At 40.8% G+C, this 24,758-nt stretch overlaps 12 protein-coding genes across 12 annotated transcripts; 4 read left to right on the forward strand and 8 right to left on the reverse strand.

Moving 5' to 3' along the window:
• Positions 1–70: 70 nt before the first annotated feature.
• On the reverse strand, positions 71–2,595 carry ATC70_002921 (uncharacterized protein; the record flags this gene model as incomplete). The annotated part of the gene is made up of 3 exons (XM_064822291.1): positions 71–2,157; positions 2,217–2,397; positions 2,467–2,595. 3 exons carry the CDS (start codon positions 2,593–2,595, stop codon positions 71–73), a joined length of 2,397 nt encoding a protein of 798 aa, XP_064678891.1.
• A 146-nt stretch (positions 2,596–2,741) lies between these two features.
• On the reverse strand, positions 2,742–4,368 carry pzh1_1 (serine/threonine protein phosphatase Pzh1; the record flags this gene model as incomplete). Its single annotated transcript, XM_064822292.1, has 7 exons — positions 2,742–2,759; positions 2,815–3,233; positions 3,290–3,398; positions 3,455–3,697; positions 3,774–4,182; positions 4,231–4,262; positions 4,327–4,368. 7 exons carry the CDS (start codon positions 4,366–4,368, stop codon positions 2,742–2,744), a joined length of 1,272 nt encoding a protein of 423 aa, XP_064678892.1.
• Positions 4,369–4,644: 276 nt separating this feature from the next.
• Positions 4,645–5,064, reverse strand: ATC70_002923 (uncharacterized protein; the record flags this gene model as incomplete). Its single annotated transcript, XM_064822293.1, has 1 exon — positions 4,645–5,064. One exon carries the CDS (start codon positions 5,062–5,064, stop codon positions 4,645–4,647), a length of 420 nt encoding a protein of 139 aa, XP_064678893.1.
• A 677-nt stretch (positions 5,065–5,741) lies between these two features.
• CYR1_2 (cysteinyl-tRNA synthetase) lies at positions 5,742–6,125 on the forward strand (the record flags this gene model as incomplete). The annotated part of the gene is made up of 1 exon (XM_064822294.1): positions 5,742–6,125. The coding sequence occupies one exon, from the start codon at positions 5,742–5,744 to the stop codon at positions 6,123–6,125; it is 384 nt and encodes a 127-aa protein (XP_064678894.1).
• Positions 6,126–6,139: 14 nt separating this feature from the next.
• ATC70_002925 (uncharacterized protein) lies at positions 6,140–7,766 on the reverse strand (the record flags this gene model as incomplete). Its single annotated transcript, XM_064822295.1, has 4 exons — positions 6,140–6,377; positions 6,446–7,167; positions 7,222–7,372; positions 7,438–7,766. The coding sequence occupies 4 exons, from the start codon at positions 7,764–7,766 to the stop codon at positions 6,140–6,142; spliced, it is 1,440 nt and encodes a 479-aa protein (XP_064678895.1).
• A 348-nt stretch (positions 7,767–8,114) lies between these two features.
• ATC70_002926 (uncharacterized protein) lies at positions 8,115–8,705 on the reverse strand (the record flags this gene model as incomplete). The annotated part of the gene is made up of 1 exon (XM_064822296.1): positions 8,115–8,705. The coding sequence occupies one exon, from the start codon at positions 8,703–8,705 to the stop codon at positions 8,115–8,117; it is 591 nt and encodes a 196-aa protein (XP_064678896.1).
• Positions 8,706–11,660: 2,955 nt separating this feature from the next.
• Positions 11,661–13,548, reverse strand: VPS52 (Vacuolar protein sorting-associated protein 52; the record flags this gene model as incomplete). The annotated part of the gene is made up of 3 exons (XM_064822297.1): positions 11,661–12,989; positions 13,051–13,129; positions 13,190–13,548. 3 exons carry the CDS (start codon positions 13,546–13,548, stop codon positions 11,661–11,663), a joined length of 1,767 nt encoding a protein of 588 aa, XP_064678897.1.
• Positions 13,549–13,695: 147 nt separating this feature from the next.
• Positions 13,696–15,276, reverse strand: ATC70_002928 (uncharacterized protein; the record flags this gene model as incomplete). The annotated part of the gene is made up of 1 exon (XM_064822298.1): positions 13,696–15,276. The coding sequence occupies one exon, from the start codon at positions 15,274–15,276 to the stop codon at positions 13,696–13,698; it is 1,581 nt and encodes a 526-aa protein (XP_064678898.1).
• A 289-nt stretch (positions 15,277–15,565) lies between these two features.
• On the forward strand, positions 15,566–17,229 carry ATC70_002929 (uncharacterized protein; the record flags this gene model as incomplete). Its single annotated transcript, XM_064822299.1, has 5 exons — positions 15,566–15,986; positions 16,039–16,522; positions 16,577–16,697; positions 16,753–17,015; positions 17,076–17,229. 5 exons carry the CDS (start codon positions 15,566–15,568, stop codon positions 17,227–17,229), a joined length of 1,443 nt encoding a protein of 480 aa, XP_064678899.1.
• Positions 17,230–17,379: 150 nt separating this feature from the next.
• On the reverse strand, positions 17,380–18,750 carry ATC70_002930 (uncharacterized protein; the record flags this gene model as incomplete). Its single annotated transcript, XM_064822300.1, has 2 exons — positions 17,380–17,488; positions 17,552–18,750. 2 exons carry the CDS (start codon positions 18,748–18,750, stop codon positions 17,380–17,382), a joined length of 1,308 nt encoding a protein of 435 aa, XP_064678900.1.
• Positions 18,751–22,478: 3,728 nt separating this feature from the next.
• CLA4_2 (Protein kinase) lies at positions 22,479–23,342 on the forward strand (the record flags this gene model as incomplete). The annotated part of the gene is made up of 1 exon (XM_064822301.1): positions 22,479–23,342. One exon carries the CDS (start codon positions 22,479–22,481, stop codon positions 23,340–23,342), a length of 864 nt encoding a protein of 287 aa, XP_064678901.1.
• A 75-nt stretch (positions 23,343–23,417) lies between these two features.
• ATC70_002932 (uncharacterized protein) lies at positions 23,418–24,611 on the forward strand (the record flags this gene model as incomplete). Its single annotated transcript, XM_064822302.1, has 1 exon — positions 23,418–24,611. One exon carries the CDS (start codon positions 23,418–23,420, stop codon positions 24,609–24,611), a length of 1,194 nt encoding a protein of 397 aa, XP_064678902.1.
• Positions 24,612–24,758: the final 147 nt, after the last annotated feature.

Consider the following 24,758-nt stretch of genomic DNA (forward strand, 5'->3'; position numbering starts at 1 on the left):
TTTTCTTTAAATAGATAACACAAGCAAAGGATTTATTATATTTACAAACTAAAAAAAAAAAAAAAAGGCACTAGTGGCCAGATCTCAGTTTAGCACGTTCAGCGACGAGACCAGCACCAGGGAATGAGCCGATATGGCCCTTATCAACGGGCGATTTCAACATCAAATGCTGTTGAATGGATGAAGATTCAGCGAGACCAGCCACGCCCACGAAATCCTTCTTGCTGAGGGGCTCGTGTTCAGTGGACTCGCCCTTGGGAGCATAACGACGAAGTGCTTCCAGCTCTTCATGTAAGGTTTCATAGCGGAAGCCCACACGAATGTCAGGAACATTGGTCTTTTGCATATCGTTACCCTCAACACCAGGCTTGTGCCAATCCTTACCGATCCAATGGTTCTTGATTTGGTTCTCCCAGCCAGACTGAATGACGGAATTACGAGCCAACTCACACATGTCAGTGGAAGACAACTTCCAAATCTGAGCAGCCACACTGTATTCCTCAATCAAGGGCTCCTTGGTAAAGTGGAATTGCAATGGATCATCTGTGGATAAAGAGATGTTGAGGCCGCGCTGGAAGAATTGAGGAAGCGGGTTACGTTCGTAAGTCAAGAAGAGAGCATTGTTGGATAGTGGGGACATGGCAATACCGACTTGAGCGAGATAGTAGAGATACTGAAGAGCGGGTACTTTACGCAACAAGATACCATGACTGATACCATATGAGGTCAAAAAGGCAGCTGTGAGATGATCTGTATCACCTGCCTCACCACAATGAGGTCTCAACACCAATGTAGTAAATCCACGTGCCTGTCTCCATTTGTTCAGCGCAGCCGTGTTTGCATACATATAGTACAAGTAGTAGCTGTAAGGTGGGTTGACGCTGGATGTCCAGTCCTTGGGCAGGGGAAAGTCTTTGAAGATGGGCTTCTCAGGCTTGGATTCATCATCGACTGTATCGAAACCAATGACACGTTGCAAAAACACATGAAGCTCAGGATGGGAGCTGGGATCTTTTGTCACTTGGAAAAGAGGCTCAAACACATTGGTAATGATGTCCTGGAAGCTGTTGACAGCGTTGGATGCCTTGTAAATGTTGTAGAGACGAGGGATCTGGATCAACCAACGCACGTTGGCAGAGAACAGCTTGTTGTTGACCACCCATTTCGCTAATTTATCCCACTCATCGATGGATCTGCCATAGATGGAGACACGGTATTCCACCATCTGGTACTTGGACGACTCTAAATCTGACACCACTTCCTTGGTAATTTCAGCCAGATACTTGCCCTGAATGTAGTTGTCTGTCTTCATAAAGATCTCTCTCAATCTACTCTCTCCAATGGGGTTATATTTCAAATTGAACTTGTCGAATCTGTGGAAAGAGTCCTTGTGAGCATGCATGTCCAGGGTATCGATACTGAGGTCGTAAGCAGTTAATCCCAAACTCTCAAATACACCACGCAAGGTCAGATGGTGGTTATCACGGTAGATGACCACATCATCGGGACTCTTCTTCATTTTGGACTTGATGAAACGCAACAAATGCTTTTGGTTCATGCTGCTAGAGTGATGGACGTGAGTATCCACCTTTCTGACATTGTAGAAATCACGATGAGGCGTACGCTTGGAATCAGCCAGTTCCTGAAACTCGTTCAAGAGGATATACATTTGCCATTTGCTGTCCAAATATCGAAGTCTACGGAAAGCAAAACTTTTGGCGGGTCCATCACTGATCACGCTCAAAATGAACTCCATGTCGTCGTAAAATTCTCGAGGCGAGGGCACTGCATGAAGAGGTTGTCCAGCAGTCTGATCCAACTCGTTCTTGTAGACTTGATAAAACCCATCAGGACCAACGCCAAAGCTATATACATGAGGACCAGGGATTTTGCACTGAGCGAAATCAAAATCGGAACCGACTGCAGCAACCGGATCGGCCTCGCGAGCCTTCTCTTTGGCTTTGCGACGCTCCAATTCTTCGGGCGAGGGCAAGGGCCATGATTTGGGGGGTGGAGCAGGGTAGATTTCCCAATCGTCGTGATTACGTGGATCATCCATCAATCGTTGGCTGGAGAGAGTAATGTACTTTTCACGTAAATCAAGACATTTCTGAAGATTTCCGTATAATACACACAATTCGGCAGTAATAGCATCATCTAATTCGTGTGTGAGTTGCCATGGCAACGCAATAGTGTTTGTTTCTGAATAGCTTTACCTTTAGCCTCAAATTTAGCGTTTGGATCCGCGGTATGTGTAACGGGTTCCTTTAAAAAGCTGGATTTCTCAGGTACTCGTGGTAGCGTGGGAAGAGCTTGGGCATCATCGATATGCAAATCAGAGAGATGGTGTGCTGCGGGTGAAACGGAAAGGCTCTGACAAAGGTACTTGCTATCATGCTGTTGTCAATGATGGCAGATGGGTTAAATTACGTTCTTAATGAATGTTATGGCAGCAGTAAAACTCACATTTTCAATGGCCTTTAAATGATGGTAATCAAAGTAAGGGGAATCGTCAAAATTGTTGATACCTTCGTCACTTGGAATATCAATTCCATCATCCTGTCTTTTATTATTATTGTAGATAGTATTGGGCATTTCTCTCTCTCTTTCAATTAAAAAAAGAAAAGAAGGTGGGGAGAAAATGGGAATTGATAAGACAAGAGCCAAACGAGTTGAGATTTGAAATGCTCGTTTTATATATTCAAAGTAAAAGACTGGTTTTCCCCAAATAGAAAAGCCATTTAGTTGCCACCAACACCCTAAAATACCACATCAGTATCCAAGTATAGCCTGTATATATGCATGGTAATTTACCTTGTGATCAAAGCCAAACCACCACACTAAAATGCCAATCATCACACAAATGCCAATGGTGAGGAAAAAGCAACACCACTTTTTGGCTCTTGTTGCCTTTGCACTCATGATGGCTCTGTTGACTAGGTTCGTACCCTCCTTCAATTGAACGGCTGCTGTCTCTGCGTTCTGCTCAACTGCATTTACCGTCTCCTGTTGACGTTCCACTAATAATGACATATCCATAAACAGTTGATGAAGTTCCACAATGGTCTTTTCAATGTTCTTAATGTCATCATGTCTGTTTTGTACCTCGGATAGCACGGCTTTAGCATGACCTCGTCTCGTTGCTTGCATGAGCGATTGTGCGAATATTTGAGCATCGTCATCTGCATTATCGAGGATATCATCAATTTCATCTTGTGTCGCCTCAGGTTTCACTAGAATCAACAAGATAAGATTACACGCCAGATAGAAAGTCTCAAGCTCTTCTTACCAATCCTGATTTGTCGCTCTATACGCTGCCTATACTTTTGCTGATAAGCTCGCTCAATGTCTTGATATCTCTGAATGGTGTCCATAAATCTCTTTTTCAGGGCAGAAAACTAGAGTGTGTTTACGAGTCAGCATGAGTAGCTCAATCGACTGTATTCAAACCAACCTGTGTTCTGCGCATCTGTCCATCTGGTGTTTGGCCCTGTCTACTATTGGCATTCTCCAATTCTGTCATTCTTGCTTTGATACTCAAATTTCTGCTTGTCGTGTCTTTCTTCATGTTCTGCAATTGACTCGAGAGTTGCGACCATTGCTGTTCGTTGGAGCTCATCAGTGCTGCTGTGTGAAGTCTTTCGACAGCATCAATGTTTTCATTGATCATTGTAATGGCATCCTTTATCGATTCCACCTAGAGTCTATTATGAGTTGTATGCTACACGCATATACCCTTTCTCCCTCTCTCTCCCTCTCTCTAGCAATTGTACCTCTTCAAAGAATCCGTCCAATGTGTTGATATCCACAGGTTCCGTTCTCACAGGCATTTCGCTCATTTCAATCACTTGTTCGGGCTGAACCTGAGGTGGTTTATTACCATTGTATCTACTGTAATTATGAGCATTGATTGTAGGTGTATTTGGTGTAACTGAAGATGCAGATGAATATGGTGAATTATCAATATTGAGAGTAGTGTGAGTATTAGTAGTAGTATTAAATGTATTATTGGTAGTGTTGTAGTCATTATTATACGAGTTGATAGTAGTGATATCTGCGCCAGAATAGTATCTCGAAGTGGGTCGAGGTTTAGTGGGCGTATTTGTGTTGGTAGCATTGCTATTGTTGGGCGTCAAGTAACCAGCATCGTTGCTGAATGAATGATTCTCCCGAAGATTGCTGCTGCTTAATGTTAGAATGTGTCTGTGTATTTCATAGCAATAAACCTACTTTATGGGCCTGCTCCCTCCTTCAAAAGATTGCTAGTGATCAGCAAGTTAGAGCCTGTGCGGTGTCATGGTCCGCATGGATAGTGATGCTACGTACCCTCAATTCCGCTGTTCTATCGCGAGTAAAGGAATAAGACATGTTATAACAAAGACAAAGTCAATTGACGTTTAATGCTCAGGTAAATGGTGCTGATAACGGGAAGAAGAGCAAGTGAACTGTCAAAAATTTATCCATTCCATCAAGAGCATCAGATGAAATGTCAAACAACTCAGTTTTAGAACCCTACATCCATTGATGGTTTTACTCGAGTCACGACGATCAATGCGAGTGAGTGATGCTGGCACTCTGCTGTTGCCTGGTTTCAGTGTATCATGGATTCAGGAACATGAGGGGTTAGAAAACTAGAATAGATATTTATTGTGTTTCAGTGCTAGGCAATCTTTCATAGGTTTCATACATGTAGTCCTCTGTCAATTTGGTAATCACTACAGTAAACAGTGCTAAATAGGCCGACATCCACCAGATACCGGGGTTCTTGGAAAACAAAGCACAGACCAAGATGGCAAAGAAGGAGACAATGAATAGCTTGTGGTACTTCTTCTCAGGCTTTTGACGAACCAAGAAGGCGACACAAATAAGCAGGAGAATCGACAGACCTTCACCCGCAATGCTGAAGTTGACGCTGGCAGAGTACATGGAGGGGCTCTCGATGCGGCAATGCATCAGTGCCATCAAGGGCGAGCAAATATAGGATATCAAGTAAGTATAATCAATGTAGCCCTTCTTGAACAGGCTCTTCGTAAACAGGACACCACAGAGTGTTAGAGGAACCATCTCAACAATTGGGATGTTTTCAACATTTGGAGATGCGAGAATTATTGATGTACATTGCTTGAGTTGTACATGGAAGGCGTTGCACAAATGTGTATTAAAATATGAAGCTCATATGCCTCAAACATAGTAGAGAAGAAGGAAGATGTATACGGGCAAAAACTATAGAAGTATGACAGCACACGCAAATCAAATGTCATCTCTAATGAAATAAGTTTTTGGGCGTGTGGGTATAATGGGTGCAGTGAAAGAGGAGATCTCATGTTTTTTCCAAATTCCAGAAGGGTTCAGATGTTGGAAATCGGTTCCAATGTAATTTGATCTCACTCTGGCTCTTTGCGTGGCGTTTAAAGGCAAACCCAACTTGGTAGTAGTAACAAATCAAAAACCTGAAATGTACAGGCTGAAAAGGAGATCTCTGTAGCCTAGTATGTATAATACGTCATGTCGCCTACACAATCACACTCACACAGATACACACGCACCCCTTATTTTCTGTACTCTCCCTCCTCCCTCTCAATCTTTCTCTTTTCTTCTGGATACACTACTTTTTTTTTTTTATATATTTATATTTCTTTAAAACGAAAAACGCGTACATCAAAAAAAAAAAAAAAACATTTTCAAACAGCACCTGTACACAAAAACAAGAAGAAAAAAAAAAAGCAGTATACTCGTCTTGAATGTATTTTCAAGTTGTGATCAATTCATTTTCAGGATTTGGTCCATTTTGCCTCAAATTCAAGCCAAATGAGCCATGCACTGTCTACGATTTGAAGCAAAAATTAGCCAGCACAACAACATTTAGCGTCGAAGAACAGAAGATCAGGTCTTTGGGGGGCCGCATTTTGACAGATAATGATAATCTGTTTCAGGATTACTCCATTCAAGAAGGCCCCATCATTTTAAATTTAACTGTGCGATTAATAGGAGGAAGAGACAGCCATCAAAGCAGAAGAAAGAAAAAGGCCTGCATCGATGCTGAACTAATCCAGTACAATGATACAACGGCACTTGCAAGCAGAAAGGGCAAAGAAAAAGAATCCAGAAAGCGCAAATTAGCTTAGCCAGCTGTCTTATTTTATTCATTTATACCACCATTCTCATCGTCATCTTCATCATCTACTCTATCAATTGCTAATACGGAACTCTGCCATCCACCAAATCCAATTGCAAATATAAACTTATCAGCCAAACTCTCGACATACTTTGGAGTTGGATGATTTTCATGCGAAATGTTTCCATGTCCCAATGCTCCAGAACTATAATTACCCCAAGTTAATAGCTTGCCTTGACTTGTCAATGCACCATAGTGGTAGCTATATATACATATAAGATATAACATTTGAATAAAGCTGTGTATATTACTCTTGTCTCAGACACTTACTCTCCAAAAGACACTTTGCATACATCATGATTGTCCAATTCAGCGAACCGGGTGGGTTCAGTGTTGCCAGTGGCATCCACATTGCCTAGCATTACCTTCTCCTTGGTATACACAGCAAAGTTATTAAATGCACCTGTGAGGAATCTACGCATTGCACCTTGACGACTGTTATGTTCATTTTCTGTGCTGCTAAAATGCGTTAATTCCACAACGCATTGCATAGGTCGGTTGTTGAGCGCATTTTGATCCAATGTTGCAATCTTGAGTACACGGCCAAACTCTGTCAACGCTAATGTGAAGCCATCCAATCCTGCAATCTGAATAATCTTGTCTGTGTGACCTGGCAGTAATTGAGCAATCGAGACGCCACTGGATACAATGTGTGTGGGTTGAGGTTCCGTGGTTACTTGTGATGGAATGATCAAATCAGGCTTTGGTATAATGTAGAGATTGCCTGTGCTGGTCAAGACGCTGGAGTAGTTCCAATTTGCAGCTACCTGTACGACTTTGTCATCTGTGCTCAAATCGACTCGTTGCAGCATAATATGGTTAGACCAATGCCAAACGGATCCGTCTATTGCTAGTCCGATAACATGACCTCTACCACTAGAAATGCTATGAAACTGAACCTTTTGTTGGGTCTCGTTGGTGTCTTGCAGCAGTGTAGGTAGACGCAGTCTTCTTGTGCCAACAGAGCTTCTGGGCGAGATGTCCTGTTGCATCTGAAAGGCGTATCAGTATCTGTGCATTCACCATAACATCATCATGTTGCTTACCGTTCCCCACATATACACTGATCCAGTTGTTTGTAGTGCATGAATAGACCAGCCTCCTGACGTGATATCAATGATATGCTTATCCTTTAAAGAAGCCACCTCCTGAGGTACTGTCACTTGGTTGGGGTATCTTGCTGTGAATCTAGGCATTCTAGCCAAGAGTCGTCAATAGCTTGGCATTTTTTGTCGTCAAACGTTTGCCCAGAATATACATACCTAAGTCGAGGATTGGCAGGTATGAAACCCGTATCAGCAACAATAGCAGGCGATTTATCACCTAATCCCAAGCGATCATCAAAGTTCTCTCCCCAAGTGAACACTTTAGCATGGTGTTTGAGTCCTTGATAAAATTTTTTCCAGCCCTTGTTTCGAAACGCATTATCTTGAGAGATATTAAATTCCTGAGCGCATAATTTCTTCCAAATGAGTTCGTCGTTTGTTATACAATTAAAATATTTGGATACAAGCGAAAGACGGATCAAGGAAGTACTGTCGATTAGGTTTAAAATATCATATAAAACATCGGTTGGAAGTCTATCGAGCATATTTGGAATGAGAGAGATAGAGAAGAAAGAAACACACATTTTATTTGGTAAAATTACGTAGTTTTGGCTTTGATTTTTTAAATGGGGGGGGGGAGGAGGGAGAGAAGAATATATATATATATATAAAGTAGGGTGACACCAGATGGAAGGTTTCAAGTGTTTGATAAATAGTAATAACAATAAGAATAGGAATAAGAATAAAAGAGAGTTCAGGTATGTAATATATATAGGACGTATATAGGTATAGAGTTGATATGTATAGATATGTTGTGTTGGAGAGGCCTTGAATGAAGGGAATGTGGGATAAATAAATAAGAGGGTAATTTTTTGTGGGTTGCCTTTGATACTTTAAAACGATGGTGGGTCATCTTGTAATGGCAGAGATTCATATTTTGATCTTAGGGTTGATATTTTGAACCCAATGGTAGATTTCAGGTGGTCATCGTTCTGCTGTTCTGTCTGCACCAGAAAGAGTGAATATGACTTTTCGCAGTTTTCAATGGCTTCTCTGGCTGCAATCCGATCACCTGAATAGTACGGCGATCCTCTTGAATCTTCTGCATAATTCAGCTCATCCATTGCCAAGCTGTACAGTTCATACACTTTCTCAATCTCCTTTTGTGTGTTTACCATGGACAGTTCGGATGAAGCATTGGAAGGTCTTCTGCGAAATGGAGACATGCATTTATCGACTACAATGCCAAGCCCTTCTGATCCGGTCAATGATGGTCTCTTGGTGTGCGATGGTATAAATAGCGAGTCTTCCTGGTGGCAGCAGCAGCTCATTGCTGTGCTGTTTGTGGATGCCGTAGATGTGGTAGATGTTGTGCTGCATTGCGATGGACGTCTCTTTGTTAAATCAGGTGTGAACCATGTCTTGAAGCTGTGCCACTTTGATTTCAAAGTTGTTTGTGTTGGTGAATGTACAAGAGGATGCATTTTAAAAAGGTGATAAAAAAGAGAGGGGGGGAAAAAAAAAAAAGAGAGAGAAAAGAACAAGGTATTACGCTTGCTCGACCATATTTATATTGATTATTGTTTATGCAACTTTCCTATTTCCTTTCAAAAGGGGGATTTTAGAAAAAATTGACCACCCCTTCTTTATCGCCTTGAACAAAGGCAGGAGGATGAGATTATGGTTACATAGTATAAATCTAAAGAGGAGCGGCATGTTGCCATCCTGTTCTGCTACAAAATTTCAACTCCTATAATGTAGATTGGTGGCAATACATAATTCTTTTGTGATGTATACATAATCACATTTTATCTCCATAACTGTGTATATAAAGAGTACCCCCCCCCCCTGCGTATCTAAATTCATGCAAAAATCCACATATGTTATTGTTATTGTTGTTGTTTATTTGCTGTACGGGTTAAGCTGAAAGAATGATTTTATCTGCTGGTTTATATGGTTAAATCAAAGCGAAATGTGTATGATACGGATAGAACCTCTGCCAATATCCCCTTTATACATGTCATTAGTACAAGCTCCTTTTTAGACTTGATATCATCATCCTTCATCATCTCCTTACACAACATATACCAGTGGATTGTATGTGATCAACGTCTTATTCGAATATATACAATGCACTGCTCGTCTACATAAGCAGACTATGGTGTCGCCGGAACGTGCATAGTTAAAATATATAATACCTGTATGGTCTAATCATTAATCATATCAGCAATAGATCTGGCCCAATTGCAGATTTACAAACAACACCATATAATCTATTCAAGTTCTAATATTGACATGATTCGGTTGAAATAACAAATAGAAATTACTTTTTATGGCTCTCCGGCTTGGAATACTGTATATACTAGTCCAGTGTATCCATCTATAGCTTTGCTTTACCTTGTTTAGACTGATGAAAAACATGTATGAGGCGCATTTAATTTGGCTAGCAGTGCTACATTATGTGCACATATATACATAGGATGAGATGGACTGGTGATTCGGTTGGATATCCGGTGATGGTACAGCATGGAACAGAAACTTGTTTCTAGTATTGAAACAGTAAAATGTTCGAGACTGTATGGAATTAAAGGAGCCTTCTTTAAAGGAGATTTGTATATACACTAGTATTCGCCAAGTGTTTTTTTTTTCAAGTGAAATGACATATTCAAGATTTATCTGATTTCAACCTCGATCGATGATGAATCATAATTAATACAAATATCCCTTTTCTGAAAAATGCACGGAATGTTGAAAGATATATTACCGTAAAAAAGTGCTTCAACGGCTGAAGGGGTGGATCAAGCAAATTCAAAAAAAAGAAGGGTTTAAAAAGATGAAACGAGAAAAAGTTGTTGTTGTTTTTGTTGTTCTGAATGTAATGTATAGATTGCAGTGGCTGTTCCTGATGCTTCAACAACAGGTTTAATAGGTGTATTTTTCATGAACCTGATTTTCCAAAGGTAGCCATAGTATCATGATTAACAGGCATATATGAACAAATGTTTAGACATATAAACAAGATCGACAAATTGATAAATAGATGAACTATGTCATTTAGTTTCATGCCTCGATGCATGTAAACAAAGCTATGTAAAAACAAATAGTGTTACAAATGCTTATGTATGCCGCTATTGAAGAAATGTATGTATAGAAGTAAATAAAAGAGAGGCGGCGGCGGCGCTGATGGTGGGCGGCTGCGACAACGGAAGCGGAGGCATGGGTCGCTTGTTGCAACTCTAAACGAAGAAAGAGGAAGAAAGAGAGAGAGAGAGAAAGGGGGATGAGAGGGGTAATAAAAGCGAGTAATATAATAACATAACAAGGAGAGATTGGGGGAAACAATAAATAAGCTCATAGAGCATATGAGGGAGTACATGGTAGTGATGGAGAGATAAATACATATGCTTGAGCTATCACCGTATACAGGAGCTTGATTTTGATGTATCTCTATTGGAAGGAGAATCACAAGATGCGCATCGACACAGGGCCAAAGAATAAAAACCATAGAGTAATCTCATCTATGTACCTCATATATGCGATAGGATAAAAAGGCTCCCTCTTTCTCTCAAAGACATGAAAAATTTCATTCTTGTGCATTCTATTTAGAATACAAATCCTTAATGTTTACATAAACCATTAGTAAATGCGCCTTTATTCAGCTATTTCAACGTACATCACATATAGAACTCTTATTCAGCTTAACTTGCTGTACTCTAAAGTGTCTTTTATGAGGATGAATAGATATATTGTCACCTACTACCATTGGTTTTGCCAGGCAATTCAAGCAGTAGCCACCACCAACATCTAATTAAATCACCGCTCGACGTTTTGTTCTGATTTGAGACTTTTTGAACTTTTTGGACTCGATTCGACGTATTTTGTTCATTTCGACTATATGAACTCTGAGAATCACCCCATAGTTCATATTGCATTCTTGGAATACTTTTCAAGGCGCATCCAGTGGTGCTAGTAACTAAACGTGTCTTAAATAAACTTATTGAGTAAATCATAGATATATGAAATGTGGTTTTTGGGGTCAAAAAGGCGATCGTTTGATTTTCGATGAAAACCATGAGGTACCCCCTCATGGTTTGGAGTCGATTTTTTTTTGACGATCCCAAAAAAAGTTACGCAAAAGTGTCAGAAAGTAAATGCTAGCCCAGGGCAATCGTTTGGGTCTATTCTGACAGTATAAAACGGCTTTTAACACGAGAAAACAAGGCTCAAATACACCTAAATTTTGCTCTATTTCGCCTATTGACGAGTAGTAAGAGGCAATATAAGCATGATGCTTACTCGTATATGAATTGCTCATATCTATACAGACGTAAAGCATTCTAAGAAAGTCAGATCCACTACTGCAGATCATTTTGTGGAGATTCTTACTTAATAATGGGGGGGGGGGGTCAAAAAGTGAGATCATGAGGTAAGAGTAGGATTTATAATATACAAAATGAAATCACCAGTGCAACAACATGCAAATAAATAGGAACAGAAAACAGATGTGCCGCATCAGATTTAGACGAAGCAGTAACTTGCTGGTCATCACGGCCATAATAATTATTGTTGTTGCTATCATCGCAGTCAGTGTATGGTTTCTTGGTCTTGATGACACTGGTCGTGTAGTTGGTGTTTGTCAATACTGTGGAGTAGCCGATCGTCTCCAAAATACGTAGGATGCCAGGCCCAATGGCATATTTGTAAATGTATTGCGTTGTCTGATTTCTCTCTTCTGTTGTGGTTACATTTGCACTTGTTGTATGATTTCCTACCGTTGTATTATGCACCGTGGTTACATTGACGTAAATGTTCTGGGTGATATTGTATTTGATCTCGGGTATGTTGGCATAGGCTTCATCCACTAGTTGTTGCAATGTCTTTCCACGATGAAACTTATGTGTCATGAGAAAATCTGGCGTGCCGGTATAATCATCATCCACATGCGAGGTGGAGATACCAGGTCGATAAAGAGCTTCTTCTGTCAAGGTAGTATCCTCAAGAATATTGGGACCAGTCATCAATTGGATGGAATGATACGTTTGATTGAGATAAGGGTCTGTATAATACGCACTTTGCCCACAATTTGCAGCAAATTGAAACGACAATGTCTTGGGCTGTGCCATGGAAACATAGATGGTCTTTGCTCTTGCCGACTGTGTTGCATTATTCAGAAATGAGTTCATGAAATTCACAATGAAGGCGTCGTTTTCCTTGACGCAGAAGCTTTGTAGATCGAAACTATAGTCCACAAGCCATTTCGTTTCGTTCCTTGCAGGTATGATCAAGTTGAGGAATTTGTCAAAAATCATGTTGGGCTGGAATCCAGTAATATAAGCGGGTCCTGTCGAATGTTTTACAAACCAATATGGACTTGGTGTCATGAATTTGAGGCTGTCTTCAGGTGTAATCAACCCTTTCAGCAGCTTTTGAAAGGGTGAATTTGCGTCTGAAAAATAAGGAGCCCAAGAGCTCACCATGCCCAGTCCATGTATCATTTGGTGAAGTATGAGGTATTCCATATCCACTTGATAGTCTTCGATGGGTTTGTCATTGTTGAACCAGTAGGCTCCCATCGGTGGAATGCCTGTGCCATTCCAATCAGATACTTTGTCGTAATTTACAGCATTCATGTACATGTCATGGTTGATATCGATGGCTACATCGTAATTAGCCCAGTTGGAGCTGTCAGTAAACAGGGTCAATTGCTTGGCTAATGCTTGTGGATAAATAAAGTTTGAATCCGCCTCGTTTAAAGAGATTAGTGTAAACTAAATATAGAAAGCCTTTGGGTCAGGCATGTATTCTGGATTTTATACTAATGTATACTACCTGTGAGCTCGGTGTGCCCCATCCATAAGTGCTGTTGGAACATGTCTTTTTGCAAAAACTGTAATAGGAGGCTTGGAATCTAATACATTGGTGTCATCAGCTTTTATTCTCTGCTTAGCAGCCAAATCCATCTGCTTACACAATCTTGTTTTTCAAGTTTACAACTTGCGCAAAGCTGGCTGCTGCTAGTTTCAATGAGTGTTCGACCTTTCCGCAAAAAGCTTTATCCACTTCGCAATACAGTTTCACTTGCACTGTTTCTGTGATATCGCTTATCCGTGGTGGTGTCGAGAATAGGTTTTTGGAGTTGTTTAGTTCTTCATTTACAGGCTGTGTTGATTCGTCAGCACTGTTCGTCTCGGACGTTGAAGGCTGTTGGGTGGTGGATGGTAACGGTAATGAGGACGATGTCGAGTCTTCCTCAGATTCATCTTGGGCATATGCAGTGAGTATGGACAGTAATAATAAAAGAGCAATAAATAATGATTTATGATACATGAATGCGATATAGAAAAAATAATACAGTAGTAAAGAAAACTTTTTCCATGTGAGCTCACACACACACACTTTCTCTTTACAAAAAGATTCAGGGCATTTCATTAGGGTAAATACAGCTTCCGATCAGATTCTGGGGATTCTGGAGAACTATTGAGCGTGCCACACTTTGTTTTGCTTGAAGAAGAGAACATTTTGCTTGTCGTTTATGCTTTTGTCATTTGTAAACCAGGTAATGGGCCGAATAAGTTGCCCAAGACACAGAATTTGCAGCGCATTCATGGCTGATAAAAGCGCATCAACATTGGATTTATCTTCGATGATAGCTCCTCCATCACTAATAGTAATATGCTTGCAAGTAGACTTCAATAGATACTCATCAGAGATCATAGTGTTGACGGCATTTTGGCTCACATGCACCGAGAATAATAGCAGCTCCTTCAAATGCTGGCAGTATTTCAAACCTGTGAGAAAGTCAACGGTCGATTTATCGTTCTTTTGACGAAGTTCCAGTATCTGTAACTGGGACAACTGTTTCAAAGTCTCGTGCAAGCAGGGCGCCGTGATGGTAGGAAAGCACAGTCTTAGCTCTACCAACTGACGGCAGTGAGAGAGGCGTTCAAGCGATGCATCAGAAAGCAAGAGATCATGCTCTGTTGTAGCGTAATTGGATATGGATAACGAGAACTTGTGTGACTGAGGTGGGTGCTTGTTATGTCTGCCATTGGATGCTACAGCCAAAATGGTTGGCGACGTGGTTGCTGCTGAATCCAGCGATAACTGCACTCTGGAAGACCTTCTGCTAGGATTCAGATTACTACTGGCTGTTGATCTAGGGTATATGTTCATTTTTGGCGATAAATCTAACCGGGTTAGGTTGTCAGGATTCAGCCTCTCAATGACAGGGTCAAGGGAGCCGGTGCGAATACGAGTCAGTCGAAAGTCCTTCAAGAGGGGTAAATGACCAACCACATGGCGAATGCTAGGCAGCAGCAACGGTTCATTGCAAGACACGTGCAGACACTCTAGCTTCTTGCCGTATTGACTGACAGAAAGCCAGGAGAGATTATTCAGATCGATATTAAGCATCTTCAGGCTCACAAGATTGGGGCCCACAACTCGAAGCAACGTCTGCAATGCCGGTTGACTAATAATGCATGATGATATATCCAAATGGCGAATATGTCTGAATTCTGGAAATGAGTGCCGCCCTCCAAGGTCTTGATATTGAATAGATAGTGATGTGAGATGAGGCAGACTGGATACTATGCTAGTCAGCAGTACGAGTGGTACTTTGAGTCGATGCGTCTGCTTTTTAGAGAGATCCATGGCCATGGAGCTCAAGTCATGCGATGGGCGTACCTGATATACATGATCACGTTGTTGTTCAAATGCAATTGCAGGAGATACGTTCTGCTGCAGCTTTCTCTGCCTGAGGATACGCTGTAAGATGGGCGTATTCAGCCGGTACCCGTTGAGCGACAAATGAGTGAGGTGCGTCAGTGAGCGTGACAATGCAACAACCAACTCTTCTGATATGTTCCAGCAGCCGCTTAGATCCAGCGCTGTAATTGCAGCAGTAATAGAGTCAGAGCTCTTATGAGTAGTATAGAGAGGGATATTGGCGTTTCTGAGAAAGGTCAAGAGGCTGTTGGTACCAATGGTGCTGTCGTAAGGAGAGAGATCCAATTGCTTCCAGCAGGCGACATGCGTAGATAGCAAATGGTTCATTTGTTTGCATGTGTGTAGTAGTTGGCACTTGTCACCCACCTGTTCAATCTCTTGTATGATGCGAATGAGAAGCTCTGCTGGTAGGTTCAATAGCATTGAATGTTGGAATAAAAAAAAAAAAAGATAAGGAATTAACGTGAAAATGCATCAAAACTATATGCTAACACAAGTTTCTATTGGCCTAAACAAGACGTCTGCCATCAACTGGGATACATGAACCACAAACACACATATACTTCAAACACCCCTTTTGCCTTTAACCTCTTTTTTTTTGACATTTATTGCGATGATGCAGCAACAAGACACTAATCAAAGCTCGACGCCTGCTTGGGACATACAGGCTAGCAAAGGTAAATGGAACAAGGTGGTGGAAAAGACAAAGGACGGCAAGGGCACGTTCTGTGTTGCCAGAGAAAAGATCAACCAAGGCGAGCAACTGCTGACTGAGGAGCCTTTCATGCGACAAATTGATGAGAAATACAAAAAAACTCGCTGCCATTACTGCTTTGGAGAGTTGAAGGGCCATAATATTCGCTCATGTTGTAGCAAAGATTGCCAATGGAAGGCCCAATACTGCTCAGAAGAGTGCGAACGCCGTGCTTGGACAAAAGGCCATCAATGGCTGTGTCGCTTCCCTGAGCTATCCGAACAAGACGCCGATATCGTCTTTGCAGTGGAAGGATACTTTGTAAGCAAATCACAAAATCAAGGTAGGAAGGTAGTATTCAAGCAGAAGCTGTCTAGTCTGACACATTTGACCAGACATTTTGCTGGATTTTGTATCCAACAGAGACTCTTTTGACGCAAGCCTCGTCAAAGACTACCGCGACAAGTTGATCAAAGTAGCATCCATCCTTGACTTAACAGACAGTGCCATCGATAGCATCATCACCATAATCTTTCAGATCAAATGTAACGCATTTGCAGTAAAGACAGCTCAATCTGTAGATGTGGATGCAGCCCTTGTGGTGTCGCGAGAATTCTTGACGTTGGGAAGAGCCATCTACCTGTCAGCCAGTAAGGTAAACCACGATTGCGACCCAAATGCCATTGTATCTTTTGGAGATGGAGCAACAAATCCCTGCTTGCTAAAAATTCAAAGCGTCAAGGGGCCTATCGAGAAAGGAACTGAGATCACCATCAGTTATGGCCCCTTGGCTTCTATACACAGCAAGGATGATCGCTTAAAAAAGCTGAAAGAAGGCTACCAATTCGAATGCAAATGCAATGCGTGCAAGGATACATCGTAAGAACCATTCCGTTGAAATAGGTATATTGTATTGACTGGCATGATGAACAGCAATAAGAAATCTCCTGAAAGCATCTACAAGTGCCAAATCTGCAAAAAGGGTCGCCTGTACAGACAACAATCCAAATGTGGTGAGTGTGGACAGGAGCCTCATTGGCCTTATTTCATCAAGGTAACGTATTGAGCCAGTGTGTTGCAGATGGATCTAACAGCTGACATGTATATAGGCGGAAAGGGAGGTCGAAGTGCTCAAACAGAAACAAGACTTTATCAAGGTTTTCAAGCTTCAATCAGACATCTATCATGACGATACGCTTGTTCTTGGCCAAACAGCAGATCGCATTGCCATGTATGCCTGCAATTCTGGACAATGGGAACTAGCCTCGAATTACGCAATCATGTCATTGACTGTTGCACGAAAAGTGTATGGAAAATTAAGTGTGGAAGCAGCGGAAGAAATGATGAAGCTGTCAACTATATTATTGAACCTGTAAGTGATGTAATGTTCCTTGCAAAACATGCCATACTCAATGGATATATGCGTGTATAGCTGTTTGACAACTGGAAAGAGAAAAAAGGAAGCTATAGCACATATCAAAGGTACCATTATTACATACAAAATCTTGGGTCTAGATAAAACGATGCCAGAGGACATTGATGAACTGGAACAGATGATGACCCATTTGATGTTTATGGCCTTATAAGCGTCAATTGAACCTGAAAAATACGAAAACACACAATAGTAATAGTAATGGGAACAGTTGTTTATTAGCAATTGGAATAAAAAGAGTGCATAGTAATAGTTGAAATAGCAGATGAAGGGTATATTTTGATTGAGTACATAATAGGAAAGCTTAATGGCCTTGGTTATATAGATGACTTGCCAATTCAGCATAAAATTCAAGACGATCAAATTCTTGGCCATTCTCAGGTTTAGGAGTTCTGAAGCGGTAGGGAATATGACTAGATAGGTTTATATATATATATTAGCCATCATCATCTCATCATCAACATATACGACGTTACCTTTTGCCACTGAGGTCCCAATGGTCGGCTTGAATTGTCTTGACATAGGTACCCCATTTAGCACTTTGAACGCTGACAATGCCATCGTTGTCTCCTTCCTTTTCTTGCACCATTTGTCCTGGAATACCCAACAGAGACGACCAAGCGGGAAACTTGGCTGCAGCACCGTACGAGTAATACTTGACATTGGGATCATCAGGTGTGTTGGGATTGAAGTATTCCTTGCAGAAATCAGTTGTAAGATGAGCATAGGCGGGTTCGTCAAACCAATCTACCAAGAGTTTATCCAGCTTGAGGCTTGTGGGTAGTCTGGAGCTCCATTTCAATGCAGATGATGCAGAGAGGCATTCAGCGCTGCTTTCACGTTGTGTGTTGCTCATAGGCGACATGGTGGTAGTGGCTGGGGACCATTGCTGACCATCTGTTGTGTGCATTGGTACTTGCGACTGACCCACACCAAACTGATCTCGAAACCAATCCATGACAGGCGATCCACGATGAGGCGTGCAAATAGTGGTCAGTGATTGTACTTGATAGGGTCGGTCATGGATGTTGGCGAGTAAATGGCGACAATCAAGGCCACCCATTGAATGCGCAACAAAATTGACATTCTTTCCAACCAAGATGGATTTCAGGATTGTATGCAATGCATGTGATCGCTCCCATATGCTGCCCGCTTGTGGCACTTTGGTCACTATAATCTTGGCTCCCAATTTAGCTAGTGTGTCCTCCACACCACTCCAATAGTGAAATTGCAATGCAGGAATGTTTTGTGGTCCTCGAATATCAAAGCCAAATAATCCATGGCATAGCACAATGGGCTCTCTGGGCGCTTTGTAGTGAGGAGTGATGGGACCTGATTGCGATTGCTGCTTGATGGATTCGATTTGCTGTTGCTTTTGCTCGATAATGTCTTTGGGGGAGGAGAAGAACAGATCAGTGGTCAGTTTTGGAGTTCTTGCAGGATATAGAATATAAAGGCGATCTTCTTTGGTAGACGATTTACTGGTGCTGACAGAAGCCAATGTTACAGCAGGCCGCTTTGATTTGCTCGCATTGTGTTGTTGATCTTGCTGTTGAAAAAAAATGAGTTTTCGGTGTGCTTGGAGTAGCAGAGTTGCAAAGGAAGTAGTAGAATAGTTTAGTTTTAAGGAGCGTTGCAGGTAGTTGTATAATGTGTAGAGTGTTATGATAGCCATAGGAGTGATAAGTTGAAAAAAAGAAAGAAACCGTAGTTTTATGTAATCTGATCAAGCTTTTTATATGCTTGTATTCTCTCGGCATTTTAAACCAGATGGTTAATTTAATGCCCCAAATAAGTAAGCAAGTTTTTGGGGTTAAGGTGTTGTATAGGTACCATTTGACACTTGACAGCAGTAAAGCATTTGCTTGGCTCTATTCTGCATCTATTCTTGTCTGGATTATCCTATAGCGCTCTGCCATATCACATTGTATGAAGCCCATTTTTAATACACCTAAAATACCATCTCCCAGATCTCCATCTCTGAGATTAGCCAATATCTTCTCATGCAAGAAGAGGCTGTTGTTATTTGCATATATTCTTCGCTCAACGTCATACGTGAACTACATCATGTGGTCATAATCACAGGTTTATCTTGCCAGCAACTCAGTTTGATTTTTCCCACATCAGTGCAAATCGAATCAACGTTATTGATTGGATCCATTTGCTAATTTCTAAACGTGGACAAATGATATTCTACTAATTTGATTGATTGCTGTTACATTTGGTGTAAATGTAAATCTCAAAATTTAAAATAGAACATGAGCTTTGTAGCCCCAATGCTCCTCTAGTTGTGTAAACCCAACCAGCTGATGTTTTTCATCGATTATCCATGATAAGCATTAGCTTGATGCGATGCGTCAAACCTGTTGCCTTGTGTACATATAAGTGGGTTTTCATAGAAAAATCTAGTTTTCGTGCAATCATGTACATCACGACATCAATCGATGTTCCTTAATTTTTAAAGAGCAAAATGCTTCCCAAAAAGTTATTCAGGGCTTATGATCTTCACTATATATATATATATATATTGTAAACCGTTCAAAAAAAAAAAAGTAGAAAAGCCAATCAAAATTTTAAAGAATTGTGTGCAGTACAAGGTGAATAAACCCACCGGCAATGGGGAGGGGGTTTGGGGGAAGGACATAACGCATCTAATTCAACACTTGATAGCATTGATTTATAGGGGGGCTTTACCGTAGCGAAGCAAAGATGCAAAGCCATGGCAGTAAGGCGTTTAATCCAACACGGCAACATTGATCTATATGAGTGCTTAATCGCAGCGAAGCGAAGATGCAAACCTATGACAACTAAGCATCCAATCCAGCATTTGATAGCATTGATCTATACGAGGGCTTGATTGTAGCGAAGCAAATATGCAAAACCATAATATCTAAGCATGAATTAGCTTTACCAAAATCAATATGCCTCCTATTGGGATTAGAAGTTGCACAGGCTACATAACTGCCCTTCCAGAAGGCTTCAGCTACCAAAGATGTGATTCATGCCGTGCAAATAAATTCTATAATAAAGCAATACATAACCAAATTTGACATCTTTCAAACCTTCATATCTTGACATGTAGACCTTTCTGAGCCACCGGAATGATGCCAAACAATTGTACTTGAGTAGTAGTAACTTCCTGACACCTTTGCTCAGCTTTTTGGGCCAAAAAAAAAACATGGTCAAAAATCGACCAAAAACCATGAGGTACCCCTCATGGTTTCCATCGAATTTCAAACGATCGCGTTTTTCACCTTGAAAATGAAGACTTTTACCATGGTATGCATTAAATCAAAATGTTTCTCTCGACCCAAAGCAACTTCTGAAACCACTTTTATGAGGCTTTCATATGCAAAATATGGCTATTTTCGTTAAAAACCTCATTTCAAATTTTATTAAATTGTTCAACGATTTCATTCAAAACACTTATTACAGTTAGCATCATTAGAAGCGCCTTGAAAAATGCTTCAAGAATGTATTAAGGAGCATAGGCTGATCATCACAACTTATATAGTCGAATACTATAAAATAGATTAAAGAAGTCGAAAAAAGATAATATTTGTCCAATCCTGAACAGAAAATACTGAGTTTGAACTGATTTTGGCGGCGGCTTGTTGCTGGCTGACTTAAATGCCTTTCTGTAGATAACAATGATGATTGCGATGCTGATTAAATGGGGATCATGGAATTGAAAGGACAATTGCTTAGCGCAAATACTTTTTTTTTTGGGGAGGTTTACCTCATAAAGATGTCTTTTTAAATGACAATATTTCAAAAAAAAAAGTAGCTGTAGATCTTATTACACAAGTCCTGTATTTACTTATGACCAGCTTTATGTCGCCATATTATTAAGAGCATTGGCAGCAGCGAGTGATATGACAATTCTACTATCAGAAAATAGCAATTGTGATGTACAAATGCTGCATAAAATTTGAATTTTCTTTCTTATTGTCCCAATAATAGGCTTTGTTTGATATCAGTGTAAACAAAAAAGATGCTGAGGGAGACACCTCCTCTCTTCTTCCAGGCTATGATATAACCTTTCTTTTACTAACTAATAATTGATTGTTTAAAATTTACTTGATATACCAAAATTTTATTATATCTGATTTAAAATGTCTTTGGCGAGAGCCCACAGGGGGACGCCGGCATTGAGCGTAGCGGGATAGATTGGCTAATTGATTATATACTCCATTTCATACTGATCTATACCGTAATTACGCTTTTGACTTTTCCACTCTAGCGTTTAAACCTCCACAAAATGATCTGCAGTAGTGGATCTGACTTTCTTAGAATGCTTTACGTCTGTATAGATATGAGCAATTCATATACGAGTAAGCATCATGCTTATATTGCCTCTTACTACTCGTCAATAGGCGAAATAGAGCAAAATTTAGGTGTATTTGAGCCTTGTTTTCTCGTGTTAAAAGCCGTTTTATACTGTCAGAATAGACCCAAACGATTGCCCTGGGCTAGCATTTACTTTCTGACACTTTTGCGTAACTTTTTTTGGGATCGTCAAAAAAAAATCGACTCCAAACCATGAGGGGGTACCTCATGGTTTTCATCGAAAATCAAACGATCGCCTTTTTGACCCCAAAAACCACATTTCATATATCTATGATTTACTCAATAAGTTTGTTTAAGACACGTTTAATTACTAGCACCACTGGGTGCGCCTTGAAACGTATTCCAAGAATGCAATATAAACTGTGGTGTGATTCTCACAGTTCATATAGTCGAAATGAACAAAATACGTCGAATCGAGTCCAAAAATTTCAAAAAGTATCAAATCAGAACAAAACGTCGAGCGGTGATTTAATTAGATTTTGGTGGAGGTAGTGGCTGTAGGTTTCTACCAAGAGTATGAAAACAATGCACTGTTTACAAGTGTATGAATGTAGCAAAGCGAATCAGAAAAGTTCCAGTCATAAAATGCGCAACTGTAATCTCTGCTCACCTCCTTTTGAGTAGAACTTGATTTTTCCATTCTCTTAAAATAGGCTTTGGAAGGCGGCTATACAAACAAGTGCCAAATGAAACGTTGGCAATTAAGCCATAGCAATCTACGAAATTCAAGCAGTTTCGTGCGTGGAATTCTGAGCAATGGATATGCCTACAAGATCACCGATTCACAGAAGTTATAATGGCGAATCGAATTCAATAAAATGGTAAAGCTGTCTTTCCATCTTCTCGGTTGAAACAATGTCGAATCATATTCACATGATGTACTACTTTTAATTTGCCTTTTAATAATGCAAACGAGGGGATCACATGCAATACATGGAGCAACAGGTTTCGTATCAAGCATGCAACGAAGGTGGTGACTGTCTGGGATGTTGTAATTTAACAAGTTTAGGTTTGGATTGCATCTTATTTCTCTTTACACATTTATCGTTGTAAATGAAGCATTGGTTCAGCACTACAGCACTCTTGGTGGCAACTCGAATTACTGCATCTGCAGAGGCGACGACAGCAGCGGACGTAGCATCAGAAGTGAGTTCACTGATCAATGATACCATTGTCAATTTAGCGGGAGGAGACTCCTCAAAAGTAGCAGCAACGACAGATGGATTTATGCACATATTCACAGCTTTGTCGACAGCAGCAAGTCTATCGATTTTCTTTTTCAAATACTTGATTGGATTCATCATCAAGATCACCATGTACATGCTATCCCCTATACTCTGGTTATTGGGCACTTGCTGGCATCAATTTGTTACTAAGCCTTTGGATCTGCTTTTACACGTGTTGCGTGTATTATATCCACTTATCATGTTCTGTGTTGCAGCTATTTGTTGCGGTGTATTCATTGGCGGTTGTGCAGGATTTGCAGCAGAAGCCTTCTCATCAATTCTGATCTCTGCGACATGGGGACCGCAGGCTACCAAGGAGGTTGAGCATGAAGAGGATATAGAGTTGGTCGAGGGATTGGATGCGAAAGAGGAAGGATTGACGGATGGGTCTGAAGACGAGCAAGAGGAGAATATGTACAATCATGACAAGCCATTCAGTTTCTTTGGATCAACAACGCCGGCGACATCTTCATCATCCACAACAACACCGAGACACAGAAAGGGAAAGGAGCCTTTATTGCCAAGAGTGGAAAGCTGGAGAGACTCGCTATCCACATCAAGCACATCATCCTCGCCTGTTCTGATCAGACGCATGAAATTGTCATCAACAGACAGAAAGAGCAGTTGGGAGTGGGATGAAAACAGTGACGAAGAGGAAGTTGAATTCAATCACAATTTGAAAAATAAATAGGGCCTCCTCTTTTCCTTGCTTTTTTCATTCTTTTCTTCCCTCTATCTTTTCCATATACATCTTTACAATAGAAAGATGAGTAGATGGCCATGGCAGCAAAGAGACTATAACCAGCTATCAACAGGATCATCCTCCACGACCAGGGTGAGGCCAAACAAAAAGCAGGTTATCATCACCATACTGAAATGGGTTGCTGTGGCTACCGTCTGTGGTGTGATTACCTTCTTTACACTATTCGGCATTGATTTTAATTCCCGGATCACACCAAGAGATTACCTCGCTTCAACACGACCAGCATCAGGCCCACTTTCTTCCACTTGTTTTAAAGCAAAGCATACACTACGCAGCCAGCATTATGGAATCATACCCAGTGTCCCTGTCAAAGAAGGTGATGTGTGTTTTGATTATGCTGGTTTGATACGCAACACCAATACCACATCCAACACCTCATCTACGGTATATCATACATACTGGTCTTCTCAGATGACAAACGACCTCACACAGAATCAGATCGCCAGTCTACGTTCATTTGCAGCCACACAAGCATCCCAACATACCCTTTTCTTTTGGATTTTGTCAAAGGATAAATCTCATCTACTCAAATCAGATAGCTTATGGCACACGGTCAACTCTTCCAACATCCAGCTCAAGATCATTGAAGACGAATTAACTGCACTGTTAGAACATACACCGCTTAGAGCGCTGGAAGAGAGACATATGCAAGAGCTGCTTAGATTAGTGTCCCTGTATTTGTATGGCGGGGTTTGGTTCAATTTGGATGTGCTGCTTGTACGAGATCTATCGCCATTGCTACATTTGGAGTGGTTGACACAAGCAACATGCTTCGAACTATCTCAATTTGCTTCAGCTTCCACTGTCGATAGTAGGTTTGAGGGTGCCCTGATGCATTTCTTTGCTGGATCGCCCTATGTCTGCGAAATGTTGAGCGTGGCATCTGATGAATTGAGTGGTGCAGTGAATGGATTGAAGCCGCTGAAATCATTAGGGCCAGATTTGTACGCTCGAGTCTTTCATCGTGTGCTCAAGGCAAGGATCACGCCGTGGGCAGTGTTACCGTGGTGCTTTACAGACCCATCGCAATGTCAGACATCCAACGCTCTACCCAACGCATTTGACAATGTTAGAAGCTTCAATGTAGATCATGTAAACAATATCTTTGCTTACCATTGGCATGAAAAATGGAAGTCTTCGCCAGGCTCGATATTCAAATATTTAGTCGAACAGCATAAGCAGATTGTTTCTTGGTAATCTTGCTACTAGTATTTTATTTATTTAAACAACGTCCCTACCTCTCTCGCTCTCTTATCCTGTTTAAATCTTGTAATAGTATAATTCCTATATAAAATTTCCGTTCTTTTTGTATATGCTCACTCTTTCTTTCCGTTCATTGATACA

The sequence above is a fragment of the Mucor velutinosus genome (assembly GCF_035048745.1).
Source record: "Mucor velutinosus strain NIH1002 chromosome Unknown tig00000165, whole genome shotgun sequence".
Taxonomy (NCBI): Eukaryota; Fungi; Mucoromycota; class Mucoromycetes; order Mucorales; family Mucoraceae; genus Mucor; species Mucor velutinosus.